The sequence below is a fragment of the Leopardus geoffroyi genome, chromosome A2, assembly GCF_018350155.1.
Source record: "Leopardus geoffroyi isolate Oge1 chromosome A2, O.geoffroyi_Oge1_pat1.0, whole genome shotgun sequence".
In the NCBI taxonomy this organism is placed as follows: Eukaryota; Metazoa; Chordata; class Mammalia; order Carnivora; family Felidae; genus Leopardus; species Leopardus geoffroyi.
The window spans coordinates 123,979,016-123,999,345 of record NC_059331.1 but is presented as its reverse complement, the minus strand read 5'-3'; the positions used below and the strand labels follow the sequence as shown (position 1 = coordinate 123,999,345).

The following is a 20,330-nucleotide window of genomic DNA, read 5'->3' as shown; positions in this document are numbered from 1 at the left end:
CTAAAGAAAGAATGGGTCAACCAGGCAATTAAAGAAGAAATTTAAAAAAAATATGCAAAGGGGCGCCTGGGTGGCGCAGTCGGTTAAGCGTCCGACTTCAGCCAGGTCACGATCTCGCGGTCCGTGAGTTCGAGCCCCGCGTCGGGCTCTGGGCTGATAGCTCAGAGCCTGGAGCCTGTTTCCGATTCTGTGTCTCCCTCCCTCTCTGCCCCTCCCCCGTTCATGCTCTGTCTCTCTCTGTCCCCAAAATAAATAAACGTTGAAAAAAAAAATTAAAAAAAAAAAAATATGCAAAGAAATGAAAATGAAAACACAACAGTCCAAACCCTTTTGGGATGCAGCAAAGGCAGTCCTAAGAGGAGAGGACATTGCAATCCAGGCCTATCTCAAGAAACAAATCCCAAATGCAAAATCTAAGAGCACTCCTAAAGGAACTAGAAGCAGAACAGCAAAGAAACCCCAAGGCCAGCAGAAGAAGAGAAATAATAAAGATCAGAGCAGAAATCAACAATACAGAATAAAAACAAAACAAAACAAAACCCAGAACAGATCAATGAAACTAAGCTGGTTTTTTGAAAAAATAAATAAAATTAATAAACCCCTAGCCAGACTTCTCAAAAAAAGAGAGGACCCAAACTGATAAGATCACGAATGAAAATGGACTTATCACAACCAATCCCTCAGAAACACAAGTATCAGAGAATATTATGAAAAATCACATGCCAACAAATCGGACAACCTGGAAGAAATGGACAAATTCCTAGGTACCCACACAATACCAAAACTCAAACGGGAAGAAATAAAAAATTTAAACAGATCCTTAACTAGTGAAGAAACTGAATCAGTTATCAAAAATCTCCCAAGAAGAGTCCTGCGCCAGATGGCTTCCCAGGGGAATTCTACCAGACATTTAAAGAAGAGTTAATACCTATCCTTCTCAAGCTGTTCCAAAAAACAGAAATGGAAGGAAAGTTTCTGGACTCATTCCATGAAGCCAGCGTTACCTTGATTCTCAAACCAGAGACCCCACAAAGAAGGAGAATTACAGGCCAATATCCCTGATGAACATGGATGCAAAAATTCTCAACAAGATACTAGCAAATCGAATTCAACAGCATATAAAAAGAATTATTCACCATGATCAAGTGGGATTCATTCCTGGGCTGCAGGGCTGGTTCAATATTCTCAAATCAATCAATGTATTCGCAAATACATCACATTAATAGAAGAAAGGATAAGAACCATATGATCCTGTCAATAGATGCAGAAAAAGCACTTGACAAAATACAGCATCCTCTGTTAATAAAAACCCTCAAGAAAGTCAGAACAGAAGGAACATACCTAAACATCATAAAAACCATATAAGAAAAGCCCAAAGCTAATATCCTCAGTGGGGAAAAAACTGAGAGCCTTCCCCACGAGATAAGGAACACGACAGGGATGTCCACTTTCACCACTATTGTTTAACATAGTGTTGGAAGTCCTAGTATGAGCAGACAACAAAATGAAATAAAAGGTATCAAAATTGGCAAAGAAGAAGTCAAACTTTCACTTTTTGCAGATGACATGATACTCTACATGGAAAACCCAAAAGACGCCACCAAAAGGCTGCTAGAACTGATACATAAATTCAGCGAAGTCGCAGGGTATAAAATCAATGTACAGAAATCAGTTGCATTTCTATACACCAATAATGAAGCAACAGAAAGAGAATTCAAGAAATTGATCCCATTCACAATTGCACCAAGACCCATAAAATACCTAGGAATAAACCTAACCAAAGATGTAAAACATCTATATGCTGAAAACTACAGAAAACTTATGAAGAAAATTGAAGAAGACACAAACAAATGGAAAAACATTCCATGCTCATGGACTGGAAGAATAAATATTGTTAAAATGTCAATACTACCCAAAGCAATCTCAATCAAAACTGCACCAGCATTCTTCTCAAAGCTAGAACAAACAATCCTAAAATTTGTATGGAACCACAGAAGACCCCAAATAGCCAAAGGAATATTGAAAAAGAAAACCAAAAAGGGAAGCATCACAATCCCAGACTTATAGCTTCTGCTACAAAGGTGTAATCATCAAGACAGTATGGTATTGGCACAAAAACAGACACACAGACCAATGGAATAGAGAACCCAGAATTGGACCCACAAAAGTATGGCCAACTAATGTTTAACAAAGCAGGAAAGACTATCAATTGAAAAAAGACAGTCTAGTTAGCAAATGGTGCTGGGACAACTAGATAGCAACATGCAGAAGAATGAAACTAGACCACTTTCTTATACCATTCACAAAAATAAACTCAAAACGGATGAAAGACCTAAATGTGAGACAGCCATCGAAACCCTAGAGGAGAAAGCAGGAAAAAACCTCTCTGACCTCAGCCACAGCAATTTCTTGCTTGACACATCTCTAAAGGCAAGGGAATTAAAAGCAAAAATGAACCATTGGGACCTCATCAAGATAAAAAGCTTCTGGACTGCAAAGGAAACAATCAACAAAACTAAAAGGCAACCGACGGAATGGGAAAAGATATTTGCAAATGACATATTGGATAAAGGATTAGTATCCAAAATCTATAAAGAACTTACCAAACTCAACACACAAAAAACAAATAATCCAGTGAAGAAATGGGCAAAAGACATGAATGGACACTTTTCCAAAGAAGACATCCAGATGGCTAACAGACACATGAAACAATGCTCAACATCGCTCATCATCAGGAAAATACAAATCAAAACTACAGTGAGATACCACCTCACATGGGTCACAGTGGCTAAAATTAACAACTTAGGAAACAACAGATGCTGGTGAGGATGTGGAGAAATGGGAACCCTCTTGCACTGTTGGTGGGAATACAAACTGGTACAGCTGCTCTGGAAAACAGAGTGGAGGTTCCTCTAAAATTAAAAATAGAACTACCCCATGACCCAGAAATAGCAATACTAGGAATTTACCCAAAGGATACTGGAGTGCTGATTCATAGGGGCACACATACTCCAATGTTTATATCAGCACTTTTGACAAAAGCCAAGTTATGGAAAGAGCCTAAATGTGCATCAACTGACGAATGGATAAAGATGTGGTTTATATATACAATGAAATACTACTTGGCAATGATGAAGAATGAAATCATGCCATTTGCAGCAATATGGATGGACTGGAAGGTATTATGCTAAATGAAATAAGTCAGAGAAAGACAGCATGTTTTCACTCATATGTGGATCTTGGAAAAACTTAACAGAAGACCATGAGGGAAGGGAAGGGGAAAAAAATAGTTACAGAGAGGGAGGGAGGCAAACCATAAGAGACTCTTAAACACAGAGAACAAACTGAGGGCTGATGGGGGGAGTGGGGGAGAGGAGAAAATGGGTGATGGGCATTGAGGAGGGCACTTGTTGGGATGAGCACTGGGTGTTGTATGTAAGCGATGAACCACAGGAACCTACCCTCAAAACTAAGAGCACACTTTACACACTGTATGTTAACCAATTTGACAATAAATTATATTAAAAAAATCAATAAACATTAAAAATAATCTTAAAAAGAAAGGCACTTAAACATTAGTCATTATAAAAATTTCCCTTTTATTTTTATTTATTTTTTTAATTTTATATCCAAGTTAGCATATAGTGCAATAATAATTTCAAGGGCAATGACTCTCCCCCACATATAACCAGTCTTCATCCCAACAAGTGTCTTCCTTAATGCCCCTTGCCCATTTAGCCTATCCCCCAACACTCTACCAGCAACCCTCAGTTTGTTCTCTGTATTTAAGTCTCTTATGGTTTGTCTCCCTCTCTCTTTTTATGTTATTTTTGCTTCCCTTCCCTTATGTTCATCTGTTTTGCATCTTAAATTCTGCATGAGTGAAGTCATGTATTTGTCTTTCTCTAATTTAGCTTAGCATAATATACTCTATAGAGTTCCATCCATGTTGTTGCAAATAGTCATTATAAAATTTATGACATTTTAATTCTACAGTTACACTGGTTTGTGGTGACATTTAATCATCCTTATAATAGCCGGTTCTTATATCTAATTGAACACTCATGATTAAATTTAAGTTCATTTCCCTTTTTTGTCTTCTTTGGAGGCTTAGAACAACTGGTCTGTGTCCTTTATCAAAATATTCCTTTGTATGCTTCAACAAAATTATTCCTTAATTCTTACTTCTATTTAAGACCCTCTTATACCATTTCCATCCTTTTTATTTTCAATGTTATTTTCTAGATGTTTTCTGATTTCTATGTCCTTCTTAGAATGCAGAGACCAATGCTGTATATAATTATTATACAATTAGTTAATACAAGTAACACTGGAAGAGTACCCTCCCACCACCAATATCCCTGTTACTATATCATTATTACCATCCAGAATATCTAAGTATAGAGTCATTATATTTTTATATAGAGATTACAATGCACTATGAACCATCAAACCTTCCTGCATAAGCGAGCTCTCCCTATTCCCTATGCTTATTTAAAGACAGATAAAACCCGGATCTTCACCCCAATTTTATCACTTAGTAGTTACATGGTCTATGAGAGTTAGACATTTTTTTCCCTATTCTACATGTTTCTTTGTAAAATGAAAGCAACAAATACTTAGATCTGTTTTTACATGAGGATTCAAATCACAATTATATCTAAAAAGTGTCTGGTATTGAATTAATACCTGACATATAGTCATCTGATAAATGACATTTATTGTTATTATAATTGTTCTTTGAAGAAAGATTACTCAGGAAGCCTTTCAACATGTGTTTGCTTTAACATCTGGTACTCCTATGCTTTGGTTATCTGGCCCAGTATAAGAGTAATTCATCGATTAAAAAAAAAAAAATCATTGAATTCTATTTTTCAGGCTACCATTTTAGAAACTGTGTACAATCTATTAATTTTCTGATATCAGGGTCTTTTACAACCATTCCTTTTTTTTTTTTTTTTTTTTTTTAAGGAGTCTATTCTTGCCCTCTATTTAAAACTAAGATCTTGGAAGAAATATCTGATCCTCAAAATCTTATTATTAAGGCTCACAGTATATTATTATTATTATCCAGGATTTTTTTTAAAGCTTAGTACTAAAAAGTCAAAATAAATCCTATTTTACAAATCTCAACTTATATTAAGCAAACTACATTCAAATTGTCGGTGGATGTAAGAAACTGGACAATGTAGAAGACATAATGAAACAAAACCTACATACATTTGGTGACTAGGCAAATGAAATATTCTCCATTTTGATTGAGGTTAAATGCAGAAATGATTGTATTCAATAATCATATAGCTGTAAGATAATTAACATGATAGAGATCTGGATTTCTCCCCACAAAAGGGACTTGGGGGATAATATTTTATATGTAGAATTAGTCGTTTGATGTTACCAGTAAAGGTGTTAATATCTTATTAGTAATAAAAATGGAATATTACAAACGATTTAATAGGGAACTATGGAAAATAAGAAGTGTTACACATTTCCTACTAAAAATAAAAAGTTAAAATAATTATACACCTGCATCTGATCAACTTGTACATGGATGAAACAACTGTAAAGCATTGCTATTGTACAATTATGTCATTTCCATTCCTCAAAAATCTTAAGTTTTAAAGAGCAAGTTAAGGAGCGCCTGGGTGGCTCAGTCGGTTGAGCCTCCGACTTTGGCTCAGGTCATGATCTCACAGTCCGTGAGTTCGAGCCCCGCGTCGGGCTCTGTGCTGACAGCTCAGAGCCTGGAGCCTGTTTCAGATTCTATGTCTCCCCCTATCTCTGCCCCTCCCCTGTTCATGCTCTGTCTCTCAAAAATAAATAAACGTTAAAAAAAAAAAATTTTTAAAAAGCAAGTTAAGGCTACAATTTTTCATAGCAAGAGTCATATACTTTTATATCAATACAATCTGAATGATTATGATATTCTGAGTTTTAGTAAAATATTATCCAAAGTCTTAAAAACAAAATAAAAAAGGATAAATGAAATATATCAGCTACTTCATTTTGGGCAAGTGTCAACCTCTTTCCCAAAAACCTATCTAGAAGATTTCCTTCCACTTATCTAGTTGTGGGTAATGGTGCAAATGAGAGTAAAACTGCTGAAAGGCAAAGAGAAAAAGCTGATGCACAAGAATAAAAAATGGGCCCCTGATGAATTTTAATCTATTACTGTCCATAAATCTCTCCTTATTCTAATAATGCCTTATTCTCAACTAAAAATCTGCCATGGTTAACGAACACATTAACGAGTTATTTGGTCTCTTACCAACTTGCTTAGAACACAGACACTTTTCTGAACCGTCTCCCTGGTGATATCTGCTTGCCGCACTTTCAATGCCTATTATAAACAAAGAGTCATTATTAATAATATTTCATAGAAATATTTAAAAATCATTCTCTTTCAATGTAAAAATAGCAGTGAGATAGAAAAAAATTCTAACATTTAGTTAAATTCCAAATGTATTGAGAATCTCTGAAAATATCTATTGAATGAGTCAGCCAGGAAACTATGTGCCAGAATCTGGTAGGCACTGAGAATGTAACAGTGAGAGACAATCCCTACCCTCAAGGAACTTACCGTCTGAGAATACTTTTTGTGTAAGTTGCCACACCCATAATTCAAATCAAATGTCCTTGGTTCTGGTTTGAAAATGGGCACTCTGAGACTACTGTTTCTGGTGAGAAGGGCCTAGATTATACTGGAAAACTGGTATTATAGCCCAGCCCTGAGCCATAACTCATGCCTTGATGACTGTGAGAACAACCACGTTAAGAGGTCTACATTCTCTGCTAGTAAAGAACAAGCCTTGATTTAATCATCAGGTAACTCTAGGTAACTCTGTGAGCGAACTAAGAACTACTCTTCCCCTTTGTGGTATACAGCCTAATATCTCCTGGCACCTGTCCTGAGGACCAATGGGCCTCAGTGTCTTCAAGTGACTTATGACTGACGACTAGTCATTAAGTCAAGAATACAGCCTTCCCTCAATCTGTTTTCTACCTCTCTGCCTTGACTGGATTCATCTGTCAGGTCTCACCCTCAAAGGGAATCAGTTTTTCTCCTAGGCTCTAGGTCCTTCTGATATCTGTTATCAGGTGAGGATAGAAATATTAAGAGAAATGGGCAATGCTAGGTCCTTCTGATATCTGTTATCAGGTGAGGATAGAAATATTAAGAGAAATGGGCAATGCCAATATACTGTGGAGTGGATCAGACCCAATGGGTAAGGGAGACAGATGGTATGAAATGCCATTTAAAGGCTATGTGAAGCATGAGAACTATTGTTAATGTCGACAGTGTGAGGAAATAATCTTACTTGTGTCTGCGCAATCTATAGGGGACTAGAGTAAAAGGAACAGTCTCCAAGAAAGGGGAGCAATTCAGTTCATCTCATGTAAACATAGATTAAGGGTAATAGTGTATGAGGCAATCAAATGCACAAAACTACCAAGCTAACTCTTACCCTCAGGTTTACCTTTAAATTCAGTTATTCATTCCATAGGTATTTACTAGGTGTGTCCTGTATTTCAGGCCCTGTACATGAAGGACTATTTCATAGTAGTTAACAACTTTGGGTATGGTGGAATTTACACCTGCAAATTTATTTCTAAATGGTTCAGGGAAAAAAGCAGACACACACTAAGCAAATGTGGTAGAATGCTGACTACTGTTGACTCTAGATGGTGGGTATACAGGTGTTCATCGTACAATTCTTTTCATTTATCTGCATGTTTGAAATGGTCATTATAAAAAGCTAAAGAAAATTTTAGAAGATTTACTAACTTAATTATTCCCTGAGGAAGCCTTTTAAAACTTAGAGTTACCTAGGCTTACTCTCAGAGATTCTAATTTAGTAGAAGGAAAGGCCAGCTGTGTATTTAAAAAAAAAAAAGGGTCTCCAGATAACTCCAGTTAAAAAACACTGCGGTGGTTTGCAATCACCTGATAACCAGAACATTAAACCAGAATCTCTGGGGTTGGGACCCAGTCATCTCTAGTATTTAGAGGTCCCCAGGTGACTCCAATGTGCAGCCAAAGTTGAGAAACACTAGAGTATTAATGATCTAATGAAAGGCAAGAGATTTTTACTCACAGAGTGTCCTCACCACAAAAAACTGGTGAGACACAAAAAAGTGCTGCTCAGAATCAAACCATGAAAGGGGAAGCTACCCATCTTGGCTTATTTGTATTAATTAGAGCTATTATAGTAATTCAGACATTAAGCTGGCAGGTAATTTAACAATTAACAAAATCTGAGTTGTACATAATTAAGATAACATGCAAGTATTTCAAAGCTACTACAAGTACTTTCCACTGATTCTAAACAGCTGCTTAAAATACAACACACATTATCACTTAATTTTTCTAAATTACATACCAAACATTAGAAAAAGAAAATTCAAGGACACTGTAAAACTTAAACAGCATTCTGAAGACATGGATAATTTAGGTACAACTATCTAGAGACAATGGATGCCTGGGTGGCTCAGTCGGTTAAGCACCTGACTTGGGCTCAGATCATGATCTCATGGTTTGTGAGTTCCAGCCCTGCATTGGCCTCTCCACTGTGAGCACAGAGCCCACTATGGATCCTCTGTCCCTCTCTCTCTCTCTGCCCCTCCTCCGCTCATGCGCTCTCTCTCAAAAATAAACATTAAAAAAAAAATGGACAAACTATTTTATGGCAAGTATACTTACTATGTCAACTTACAAAAAACATTCATGTGAATAAACTGGTACTACTGGGAAAACAACTTCAAATTGTTTACAAAAATTTTAAAAACACTCTCAGTGTTTTTGTTGTTGTTCACTGTACTACCATACCTTGGCTTCAATTTGCCGATAGCAGGAGATACCATATACTGTAGCTCCATTTCCATTTCTGGGTGGCAAGTGAAAAAATACAGTATCTAAGAGACACACAGAAAAATGTAAATACCAAAGTGAATTACCCTTATTAATAAATAATGTAAATTGAAGTTATTATATGCAGTTAATTAAAACAAAAATGATGATGTAACAAGGAACCCATGTCATACTTAACACCTAGCATTGCAACCACTGGTTTCTTACCATCCCTCTCACTGCCTTATTGTGTACATTCATTCAGGCATTCTCAAAAGACCAGGAGGCTGAATAATAGATTAAGTTGAAACTACAGTCACTTATCCCAGAAAATACTTTATTCCAGATTAAAAGAAAGTAGAGAATCATAAAAATGAAAGGCCACTCATGAATCTTGGACGGATCCAAGAAATTCTTGGAATAACTGGGGAAATTTGAACATGGATTAGATCTTAGATGATATTCTCGAATTACTGTTAAATCTCTTAGCTGTGATAATGGTACTGGAAGTTATCCTGAGGAATGATCTTATTCTTAGGAGTGCATACTGAAGTATTTAGAAGTAAAGTGTCGTGATGTCTGCAACATGGTGTTAGACTTTCAGATAGTAGGGCAAAACTGTACACACACATAAAGAAAACTTGTGGAATATTTGCTATACTATTTTTTCAAACTTTTTTCTATTTAAAAACTTTCATGATAAAAAAGTACACCAAAATATTTGTAAGATTAAAAATAACGTATTTAGATTTTATGTTAAACTGCATAGTAACATTTTGTTTCATTTCATATGAAAATTATTAAATATTAGCAAAATAAGTAATTAAACCAAGTTTAATCTGGTGTTTTGGTAGAGCCCCTAATGCCATGATAAAACTTAGTCCTTTGTTAAGCCAGTCAAAACATGCATTTATAGGTAGGAGACTCAGTACTAACCTCACAGTGTTGCTTTCTCTGAGGATGTTAACATGCTTCTCTGACACATAAACTTTTATATTTTATTTTTTTAAGATTTTACTTTTAGGTAATCTCTACACCCGACATGGGGCTCAGATTTACAACCCCAAGATTGAGTCGCAAGCTCTACCAAATGAGCCAGCCAGGCGCCCCTTACACGCAACTTTAAGCAGAGCACTGCAATAGCAGTGGCTCTAGGGGTGGAGAAGCAATCCCAGGTGGGCACAGGTGTACTAAGCTAGTTAAGTTTGCAGCTAGAGCCCCAAACAGTAGCTTCCCTCTAAGAGGAGTCTCAAGAATAAATGCAGAAAAGTGCTACCAGTAACAGATGTCCTAATCTGGCCAAATACTTAATTTAGCCAGTGCTCCTGGCAAAAGAGTGGCCAATGTTCAACAACATTACCAACATAAAGCCCAGCACTCCTCTGGAAATCTTCCAGTGCCTGACTAGTCATCTCCAAACAAACACTTACGTGTTTTATAAATAGTTACAAGAAGCCAAAGGCCTTTCATTTACCAAAATATTTAGAATCTAAGATGTCTTGGTAAATTAAAAAGAAAAAAAGGGGGGGCACCTAGTAATTGCTCCATTGTTTACATACCTTCCTGGTAGTTATGTGCGCCATCTGGTAAGGCAAGGAAGGGCAAATACTTCCATTCTTCAGGTAAAGTGTGGCTGTCATGTCCATCTCCTGGAATCAGGGGTGGGTAAGAGAATTCAACCTAAAATAGTAAGCAATGGTAGCCAAAAGGTTGTTAATCAAAGGGAGCATTTTATCCTGATAGCCAAAAATAGTTTTAAACTCTACATACTTGTTGATGCCATTTGGCATTATCAGGAAACTTATGGTACACAAGAGGAAAAAGAAAAAAGGAGTAAAAGGAGGAAAGATTTTTAAGACCTTTCTCCTTTCTGACTTAAAGGTTTTTGGATTTTAATGTGCATAGGAGGATAGGAGATAGTAGTGGTGGTAACTGGATTTACATTTGGAAACTGTCATCAAGAGATGGTAACTAAAGCCATGAAGCCCTGAGAAAAATCAACATCCTACTGAATTGAGCAGAAGAGGTCCAACAAAGAAGCCGAGAAGTGTAAGCCAAGATCTAGGCTTGCTTCCATTCAACTGACTCCCTTGCTCACAATATGTGTAGCTTTGAGCTTTGTTTTCGCTGCGGGGTTGGTAGGAGGAGGAGTGGGCATTAATCAACATTTCAGGTTATTTTCTTTTAAGACTGAGAATTGGTCAGTGAAAAGTTCAATGAAATCTCTCCAACACCATGTCTTGTAAAGTAACAAAGTTTCTAGTAAACACCCTCGGTTTCTGGTATTCTCCAAGTTTATCAGCATTTTCTCTGTTTCTATTTCTTTTTGTTATTTCAACGAGACTTGTGGAGAAGAAGGAAGAATTAAATGCATGAGACCTGGGGGGCACTTGGGTGGCTTAGTTGGTTAAATATTGGACTTTGGTTCAGGTCATGATCTCACAGTTTGTGAGTTCAAGTCCCACATCAGGTGAGCTGGAGCCCCACTTCAGGTAAAACACAAGCCGTGCTATGGGTGAGTCCCGCTTCTCTCTCTCTCTCTCTCTCTCTCACTCTGTCCCTCCCCTCATTCATTTGCACCCTCTCTCTCCCTAAAAAAAAAAAAAAAAAAAGAAAGAAAGAAAAGAAAAGAAAAGAAAAGAAAAGAAAAGAGAGAGTCAAAGATATCTGAAGATGCTAAGGTTCAACACGCTTTGAAGGTTGAGGAACAGGCCAAGAGGCAAGGACTGCAGGTGACCTCTAAAAGCTGCAGAATGCCAGAAAATCGATTTTCCCTAAGTGTCCTGAAGAAACACAGCACTCCTTGATTTTAGCCCAGTGAAACCCATTTCTTTCTTTTTTTTTTTTTAATTTTTTTTTTCAACGTTTTTATTTATTTTTGGGACAGAGAGAGACAGAGCATGAACGGGGGAGGGGCAGAGAGAGAGGGAGACACAGAATCGGAAACAGGCTCCAGGCTCTGAGCCATCAGCCCAGAGCCCGACGCGGGGCTCGAACTCACGGACTGCGAGATCGTGACCTGGCTGAAGTCGGACGCCTAACCGACTGCGCCACCCAGGCGCCCCAGTGAAACCCATTTCTGACCTCCGGGACTTTCTATGTATTAAGTCATTAAGTTTGTGGTAATTTATGATGCAGTAGGAAAGTAATACATCCTGTTAAATAGAAGAAACAAGCAGAATATCAGTAAACGTAGTATAATTCTACTTATACTATGATTACATTTATGCAAAAAATTGTACTTCTGTATCTTTGTAAATTAATTTTTTAATTCATCGCTTCAAAAGATACAAGCTAACAGTTTACCTCTGTAGAGGTGAACAGGGTTGGGGACTGGAGATAAAGGAATATTCCTGTTAAGTTTTTTTTATCCCCATCTTCTTTTGGAAAAAAATTAAACTTACAGAAAAGTTGAAAGAACATAACCTTATAACATCTATATTCACAAACTACTAATATTTTGGTCCCATGTGCTTTATCTGTGTTGCATGTATATTAGCACACACTTTTTCTGCATTACTTGACAATAAACTGAGATTATCGTTGACTTTTAAGTAAATGGGTATTTATTTCTAAACGGATATGCATTACTTTTAGAGTAAAAAAAGGAGGGGGGCAAAAGATAACCACGAATAGTGACTGGCTTTCGAAGGAAATCTTATTTCCATTCTATCCTCTTGGACACAAAGGGAGATGTAGAAATCTATCTCCTTCTCTGAAGATTTAGTTAACAAATTACCAATAGTCAGACTTTAATATCTGATGCTTTGCTATGTTCAGTCTATTCTCCCAACTCCTCATTCTACTGAATGAAGATCTGTTTTGGACTCTAGTTGGAACTTAAAATGAAGTCAATTCATAAAATTGTTTTAAGTGCAGATGCTGCATATAATCCAAGAATTCCAAGGATAACATTAAGTTGGCTTTAGGCTGAGCAGGGCCCAGAGTACTTACAATATTGTTTCTTTGAGGTGTTATAAGGAAACCCACAGGCCCAAAATGGAGCCACTTAAGCTAAGTCACCAAACAGGGCTTAATACCTAACCTAACCAGAGTTCCAACCCCCTAGGAAATAACTCTTAACTGGTCAGTCAGGAACTTTCTGATTGGCACCAGATGAGGTAATCTGTCATATGGCCCTCTCCATTCTGCAAAGGAAGATGAGGTAACCCATGAACCCCCTTGCCCTTCTCATCACGGAAGAAAGAGGAGAAAAGGGGACAGTGCCTGGAACAATCCTTCCTTTTCTTTTGCTAATAACTTCCTCGCCCCACCCTCTTCCTATAAAACCCTTCCAAATTTTTGTACAACTCCTCGGAGCTCCCCACTACTTGCTAGATGGGATGCCACCTGATTCAACAAATCACTTAATAAAGCCAATTAGACCTTCACATTTATTCAGTTGAATTTTTGTTCCTTAACAGGGAGAATATATTCAAAATTTCAAGCAGCTAACTTTGGGAACACAACTTTTTCATAAATTATACACTGTCTGTGCTGTGTTGGCAGCTCTCTAGAATTCTTATGTTGGTGTTATTTGCTACCAACAAATTCTTGCATTTGGAAACTGAAGATGTTAACCAAGTTCAAAACAGTTTACACAAATTCCTTTCTGTGCCTACATACACACAACAGTTTTAACAGTGATTTGGTATTGTTTCATTATTTAATCAATCTTCTATTGTTGAGCGCTTTTTTTTTTTCTAACATCTTTACAAACTATTCAGTACTATTCAAGTATGGTATAATAAAAAATATATTTGGTCTTTGTTCTTGGTCCTGGCCTAGAGCTCCTAAAGCCCTGTTAATTCCTGAGTGAAGGGAGTACCTTTTGTTATTTATAAGACAATTTCAACTGTACCTGAGTTTATTTAACAAGGGGACTTGGTAGTGGTGGGGCTACTAAATAGCATTTGGATGGGGCCTGGTCACCAGAAAGGTGGACCTCCCAGGAAGGGAGAGGGGCTGGAGATTGAGTGCAATCACCAATAACTAATGACTTAGTCCATCATGCCCATGTAATGAAAGTTCCATGAAATCTCCTAAATGATAGGGTTCAGGGTAATTCTAGGTTACTGAAGACAATGAGATGCCAGGAGGGCAGCATGTCCACTGAGGACATGGAAGCTCTGTGCCCCTTCACCACATCTGGTCCTACGCATCTCTTTCATTTTCCAGAGTTCTAGTTGTTCTAGCAAATTACAGAACCTGAGACAGGGGTGTGAGAACCCCCAAATTTGTGGCTAAATTGGACAGAAGTGCAGGTAGCCTGGGGACCCAGTACTGGCATCTACAGTGAAGGTGTCTTGTGGGACTGAGCCCTTAAACGTGTGGAGTTTGACACTAACTTTGGGTAGTTAGTGCAGAATAGGATTGACATACAGGATACCCAGGTTGGTGTCTGGGGACAAAAAAAAAAAAAAAAAAACAACGAACAAGACTGTGTTATTTCCCAATCAATGGGATTTTAAAACCTTAAGTCGTATATTCTTCAAATTTTGAATACTGACTACTCTATATACTCCCCTTAGGATAAGTCCAAAACAATCCAGACAGACACAATTCCATGGTACAGAGGCTTAAAAGGAATTCTCATGGAAGTTACCAGAGTTTCTCAAATACTACTCAATTGAATCAAAAGGCAATTTGGACAAGAATGCCAATTAAACTAAGCAGTACCGCAGAAAGTAAAGGTAGGGACAGCTGGCTGCCCCACTGCACAACTCCAGCAGAACCACCATCACTGCAGTTTACATGAAGGGCTCTTCCCGCAGCTACGCTGTGCAAAGTCTGTAGAGCTGTACATGGCAACCCTAAGTATATGTAAAAAATCATAGGCAAAAACCAAAGTCAATCTCCAAAGACTAAAAAGAAAAGAAACACTTAGAATGATTATCATCCAGTAGGGTTACTACTAAATAATGAAAGTCCCTACGGGCGCCTGGGTGGCTCAGTCGGTTAAGTAACCGACTTCAGCTCAGGTCATGATCTCACAGTTTGTGAGTTCGAGCCCTGCGTTAGGTTCTGTGCTGACAGCTCAGCCTGCTTTGGATTCTGGGTCTCCCTCTCTCTCTGTCCCTCCCCAGCTCGTACTCTGTCTCTCTCTCAAAAATAAATAAACGTTAAAAAAATAAATAAATAAAAACAAAAAAAGAAAAAAAAAAGAAATAAAATAATGGAAGTTCACAGCCCAAACTCTAACTTAAATTTGGGGATCAAATAAAGTGTCTGGTAGGACATCAGTACATACAATGTACAACAGATATACCAAATGTCTCCCCAAAGGGTAATATTATTAAATCCTGCAGATTTCAAATTTTTTTGTCAACTCATATTCATGCGACTGAATCTATCTTAATCCCAATTAGTAGTAATTTACATACTTATTTTTTAATTTTTATTTGAGAGAGAGAACATGCAAGCAGGGGAAAGGGGCAGAGGGAGGGAGAGAGAGCGCATCCGAAGCAGGCTCCACACTCAGCGCAGAGTCTAATGTGGGGGCTCGATTCACGACCTTGGGATTGAGACCTGAGCCTAAATCAAGTGTCAAGTGCTCAACCAAATGAGCCACCCAGGCGCCCCATACATACTTACATGATTACAACAGACTCAGAGGGAAAAACAATGGCTGATTTCTAAAATGTGAAAGCAGAATAAAGATGGTCTAATTATAAGGAAATAAAAGGCAACCTTTCTAAAGGCTAAGTGAACTACGTATGAAATGGTGACATATGTTTGTTCACCATGAATGGTAAAAATTACCACTCATTTTCAGAGTTTATAAATCAAATTGCAAAGATGTGCTCTATAGGCGCCCTCTAGAGGTGCCTGACTGGTTCAGTCCCCAGAGCATGTGATTCTTAATTTCTATGTCATTAGTTCGAGCCCCACATTGGGCCTGGAGCCTACTTTCTAAAACAAAACAAAAACAAAAGTGTCCCCCCAGTCAGACTGCATTTACTTGGTCCTCAGAAACAAAAAGTTGAAAAAACACAAAATAATAACACAGTACCCTGGTGTAAACTCTGAGTGCTGTTCAAAAGTAGCCTTTGTTCATTTTCTAACAATGAAACATCCATTCCACTGTCAGAGAACAATAAAAGCCACCATGCCAAACAGCACATAAATTAAACACTAACACAGTGCTCACAGACACTGATGGCATAAGAGGTATGCCTCCTAGAGAAGCTGAGTCAGCTACTCTCTCTGCTCCCTTTCTAGGCCCCTCAGGGATTCCCCTGACCCTTCACTCAGAAGCATGGGTGTTTGTTTTCTTAATAGTCAAAGCATTTTAGGGACCAAAGTCAAGGCTCTGTCATGATGTTTTTCTCTTTGAAGAAAACCCTGGATATAGAAGACAGGTCTTCTCAAAGTTATGTTTACTTGGCCAAATCTGTAGTCAACACTACAAGAGTACTGACACTCTATCTCTTTAGTCTCTTAAAAAGTTGGCAACAAATGACTATATTCATCAGCTGTTTATTTCTGTAATAGATTGTGCTTAATTCTCCTCTATGTCAGCACCATACATTATTTTATAGTTTCACGAGTGCACTGGAGGCCCAGAAAAATAAAGTGTGTACTGTAAAGGTGCAATGGTACTATTGAGACTTACCAGTTAAAACCAAGTTTTACTGTTTTTTGGTTTTTTTTTTTTCAACGTTTATTTATTTTTGGGACAGAGAGAGACAGAGCATGAACGGGAGAGGGGCAGAGAGAGAGGGAGACGCAGAATCGGAAACAGGCTCCAGGCTCTGAGCCATCAGCCCAGAGCCTGACGTGGGGCTCGAACTCACGGACCGCGAGATCGTGACCTGGCTGAAGTCGGACACTTAACTGACTGCGCCACCCAGGCGCCCCAAGTTTTACTGTTTTTAATAAATGCAAACAAAGAAAACAAAAATTAAACAAAAGAAGTATCTTAGTTTAAAACATGTGCTTTTATATATTTAATTGAATAAAGACCGCCAGTTCTTTTTTTTCTAGAATTAAATAACCGTTTTACTATTCCACATTCCTTTTATTTAAGATGAGGTAGTTGGGCCTTTTGGCTGGAACCACCATCTTCCAGTAATTCATCAAAATGATCAACACAAAGGAAAAGAGAAGAGGCACCCCCTATATTCTCTAGACCTCTTAGAAAACATGGAGTTTGTCCTTTGGCCACATACATGCAAATCTACAAGAAAGGTGATATTGCAGCCATCAAAGGAATGGGCATTGTTGAGAACAGAATGCCCAAATGTGGTCCCATGGTAAAACTGAAGAGTCTACAGTGTTACCCAGGATGCTGTTGGCATTGTTGTAAACAAATAAGTTAAGGGCAAGATTCTTGCAAGACAGTTCATTTAAGTATTGAGCATATTAAGCACTCCAAGAGTCAAAATAGCTTGCTAAAGCGTGTGAAGGAAAATGATCAGAAAAAGAAGAAAGCCAATGAGAAAGGTACTTTCTGAAGTGTCAGCCTGTTCCACTCGGGCACATTTTGTGAGAACCAATGGAAAGAAACCTGAAACTGCTGGAACCCATTCTCTATGAATTCATAGCACGGTAAGTGTTAAAAAAAAAAAAAAAAAAAAAAAAAAGACCTCAAGACTGTAAACAAAACAAAAAACAAATGAGGTACTCACATTATGAACAACAAAACAGATGACGTATATTTTAATTTAAATACAGAATTTGTAGGGATTCCTGGCTGGCTCAGTCAGAAAAATATGCAACTCTTGATCTCAGGGTGGTGAGTTTGAAACCCATGCTGGGTTGAATTTTAAAAAATTAAATCAGCTCAGGTCATGCATCATCTCATGGTTTGTGAGTTTGAGTCTCTTGGTCAGGCTTGCGCTGACAGCACAGAGCCTGCTTGGCATTCTCTCTTTCCCCCCTCTCTGCCCTTCCTCCATGCTAGCTCTCTCTCTCAAAATAAATAAACTTTAAAAAATTAAAAAAAAAAACTTCATTATCCTGTTTTTCTACTTTAATTTTTTTTTTTAATTTTTTTTTTCAACGTTTATTTATTTTTGGGACAGAGAGAGACAGAGCATGAACGGGGGAGGGGCAGAGAGAGAGGGAGACACAGAATTGGAAACAGGCTCCAGGCTCTGAGCCATCAGCCCAGAGCCTGACGCGGGGCTCGAACTCACAGACCGCGAGATCGTGACCTGGCTGAAGTCAGACGCTTAACCGACTGCGCCACCCAGGCGCCCCTAATTTTTTTTGTTTTTAATCTTATTTTTGAGAGAGAGGGAGAGAGAGACAGAGTTTGCAAGCAAGGGAGAGACAGAGAGAGGAAGACAGAGAATCCAAAGCAGGCTCCAGGGTCTGAGCTGTCAGCACAGAGCCCAACACGGGGCTCAAACTCACAAGCTGTAAGATCATGACCTGAGCCGAAGTCGGACACCTAACTGACTTAGCCATCCAGGTGCCCCATGTTTTTCTACTTTAAAACCACTGAAATTCTGCATAAACATACATGTTCATTAACACGCAACTGTATACACACAGCTAATTAAAAGTCTATGAGAGATTTTATAGAGCCATGCTCTTTTTAAAATTGTTTCTTCCAGGAAGGATAAATCTTTATTACTACATACGAATAGTGAAATTGAGAAACTCTACAAGTATTCATCTCTATACATCTCAAAGATATCTGAGAATAAATAGTCCTATAAGGATTTGGCATTCATTAAGACAGTATTTGCAGATCTACAGCTCACAAATCAGAAATGCCATCAGCTATGGAGTCAATGCAGTTTGATTTGTTTCATATAAATAAGAAAATGCCATTTATTTCCAGTAATATCAGATTTGTTTTGTAGCACTACTTTATGTAAAGCTGGGTAAAGATAATTTCAAATGCATTTATTAATTACGAGCGCTTACTTAAAAGCAAAAAATAGTTTTGAAGGATCTTAAATGTATTGGACTTTCTAGGATCTTTAATATTAAAAAAACTAAAACTCCTATATTATTTTAGGTCCCAAGTAAAATGAACACTTTGGTCACATAGCGCAAATATGTATAAGTACATGGGGGAAAAATCCAACTTTCATACACTTAATTTTAAAAAACCACTTAAATTTCAAAGTAAAATGCTTTTTGTTATATTTGTAATAACCCAAAACTAGGAACTACTCATATGTCTCTTACCAGAAGAATGGGTCAATGATGGCATACAATTATAATACAGAAACTATAATATAATCAACAACATGGATCAATTTCAGACATAACACTGAGTGAAACAAGTCAGACACAAGAGACACAAATATATGGTGTCGTAGGTCAGAACAGTGGTAACCTTCAGGCAAGTAATGACCAGGAGGGGGCGCCTGCATGGATCTTCTGAAGTGCTGGAATTAATTCTGTATCAGGATGGTGGTTACAGGGATGCATGTGTACGTAAAAATTAAGTCTCTCCCTTAAGTTGTGTGTACTTTATTGGTGATAAATTATACCTTAACTTAATAAAATACTTCTACACCTCAATTTCCTTATCTATAAAAGAGGGCTAATAAAACCTCAGTATGTTCATAGGAATGAGATAAACACACATCTAACAGTGCTCAGTATATAGAAAACATTTAATAAAGGGCAACTACTATTAATGCTAATAATATCTTCATAGAATAGCAATGATAAATTGCATGGTAACTAAACCTTATATTAGTACCACATAAATATAAATTATATAAATACAAATATTTAGGGCATACTTCATGGAGTTTAGAATATTTGCTGTAACTTGTTTACAAAGTGTAGAGACAAATCACTGTACTTAATGGAAATTTATGCTTTCAGCACATAAGTTATATTAGCATCCAAGAGATGCCTGGGTTCTTGTATTAAACTATAGCTTCTATGTCTCCAAAGATACCATGCTTATTTAATACAACACATAAAGACAAAACATTAAAAATGAGCCATTGTTTCTTTGAGTTATTTTTGTCAATTAAATCCTTCTAAGGCTCAAAATTTAAAGAATACAGATGGAGAACTGTTGCTAAGCCCTAGCTATGCACAAGCAGGAGTTTAAACAAAGAAAATCGTATGAATAATAGTTTTTGAAACAGCCCTTTCAAAAGTATTGAAGGATAAAGAATTTTGTGATTTGTTACAAGGAGAAAGGTTTAAAAAAAACCCTAGGATTTTATTTATTTATTTAGTTAGTTTGAAAATGAGAGAGAGGGAGAGAGAGAATCCCAAGCAGGCTCCATACCATCAGCAGGAAGCCTGATGTGGGCTTGAAGTCGCAAACCATGAGATCATGACCTGAGCTGAAACTGGGCACTTAACCAACTAAGCCACCCAGGTGCCCTGAGATTTTTTTATTTTTGAGTAATCTCTATACCCAACATGGGATTCCAACGCAAAACCTCGAGATCAAGAGTTGCATGCTCTACAGACTGGAGCCAGCCAGGTGCCCCTAAAAAAGCACTTTTAAATTATTTAGACTTGGGGTGTTATTACAAGGTATGAAATGCAA

At 37.6% G+C, this 20,330-nt stretch overlaps 1 protein-coding gene across 2 annotated transcripts in view; it reads right to left on the bottom strand.

Moving 5' to 3' along the window:
- Positions 1-20,330, bottom strand: part of AVL9 (AVL9 cell migration associated) — a 70,702-nt gene that overhangs the window by 37,876 nt on the left and 12,496 nt on the right. For both annotated transcript variants that reach the window (XR_006716420.1, XM_045495254.1), the window contains exons 2-4: positions 10,408-10,528; positions 8,828-8,913; positions 6,269-6,340 (exon numbers count right to left, since the gene is read on the bottom strand). Coding sequence is in view for 1 of the 2 variants with exons in the window: in XM_045495254.1 (XP_045351210.1) it covers positions 6,269-6,340; positions 8,828-8,913; positions 10,408-10,528 (279 nt within the window). In the remaining variant the exon portion in view is untranslated. The remainder of the gene's footprint in view (positions 1-6,268; positions 6,341-8,827; positions 8,914-10,407; positions 10,529-20,330) is intronic.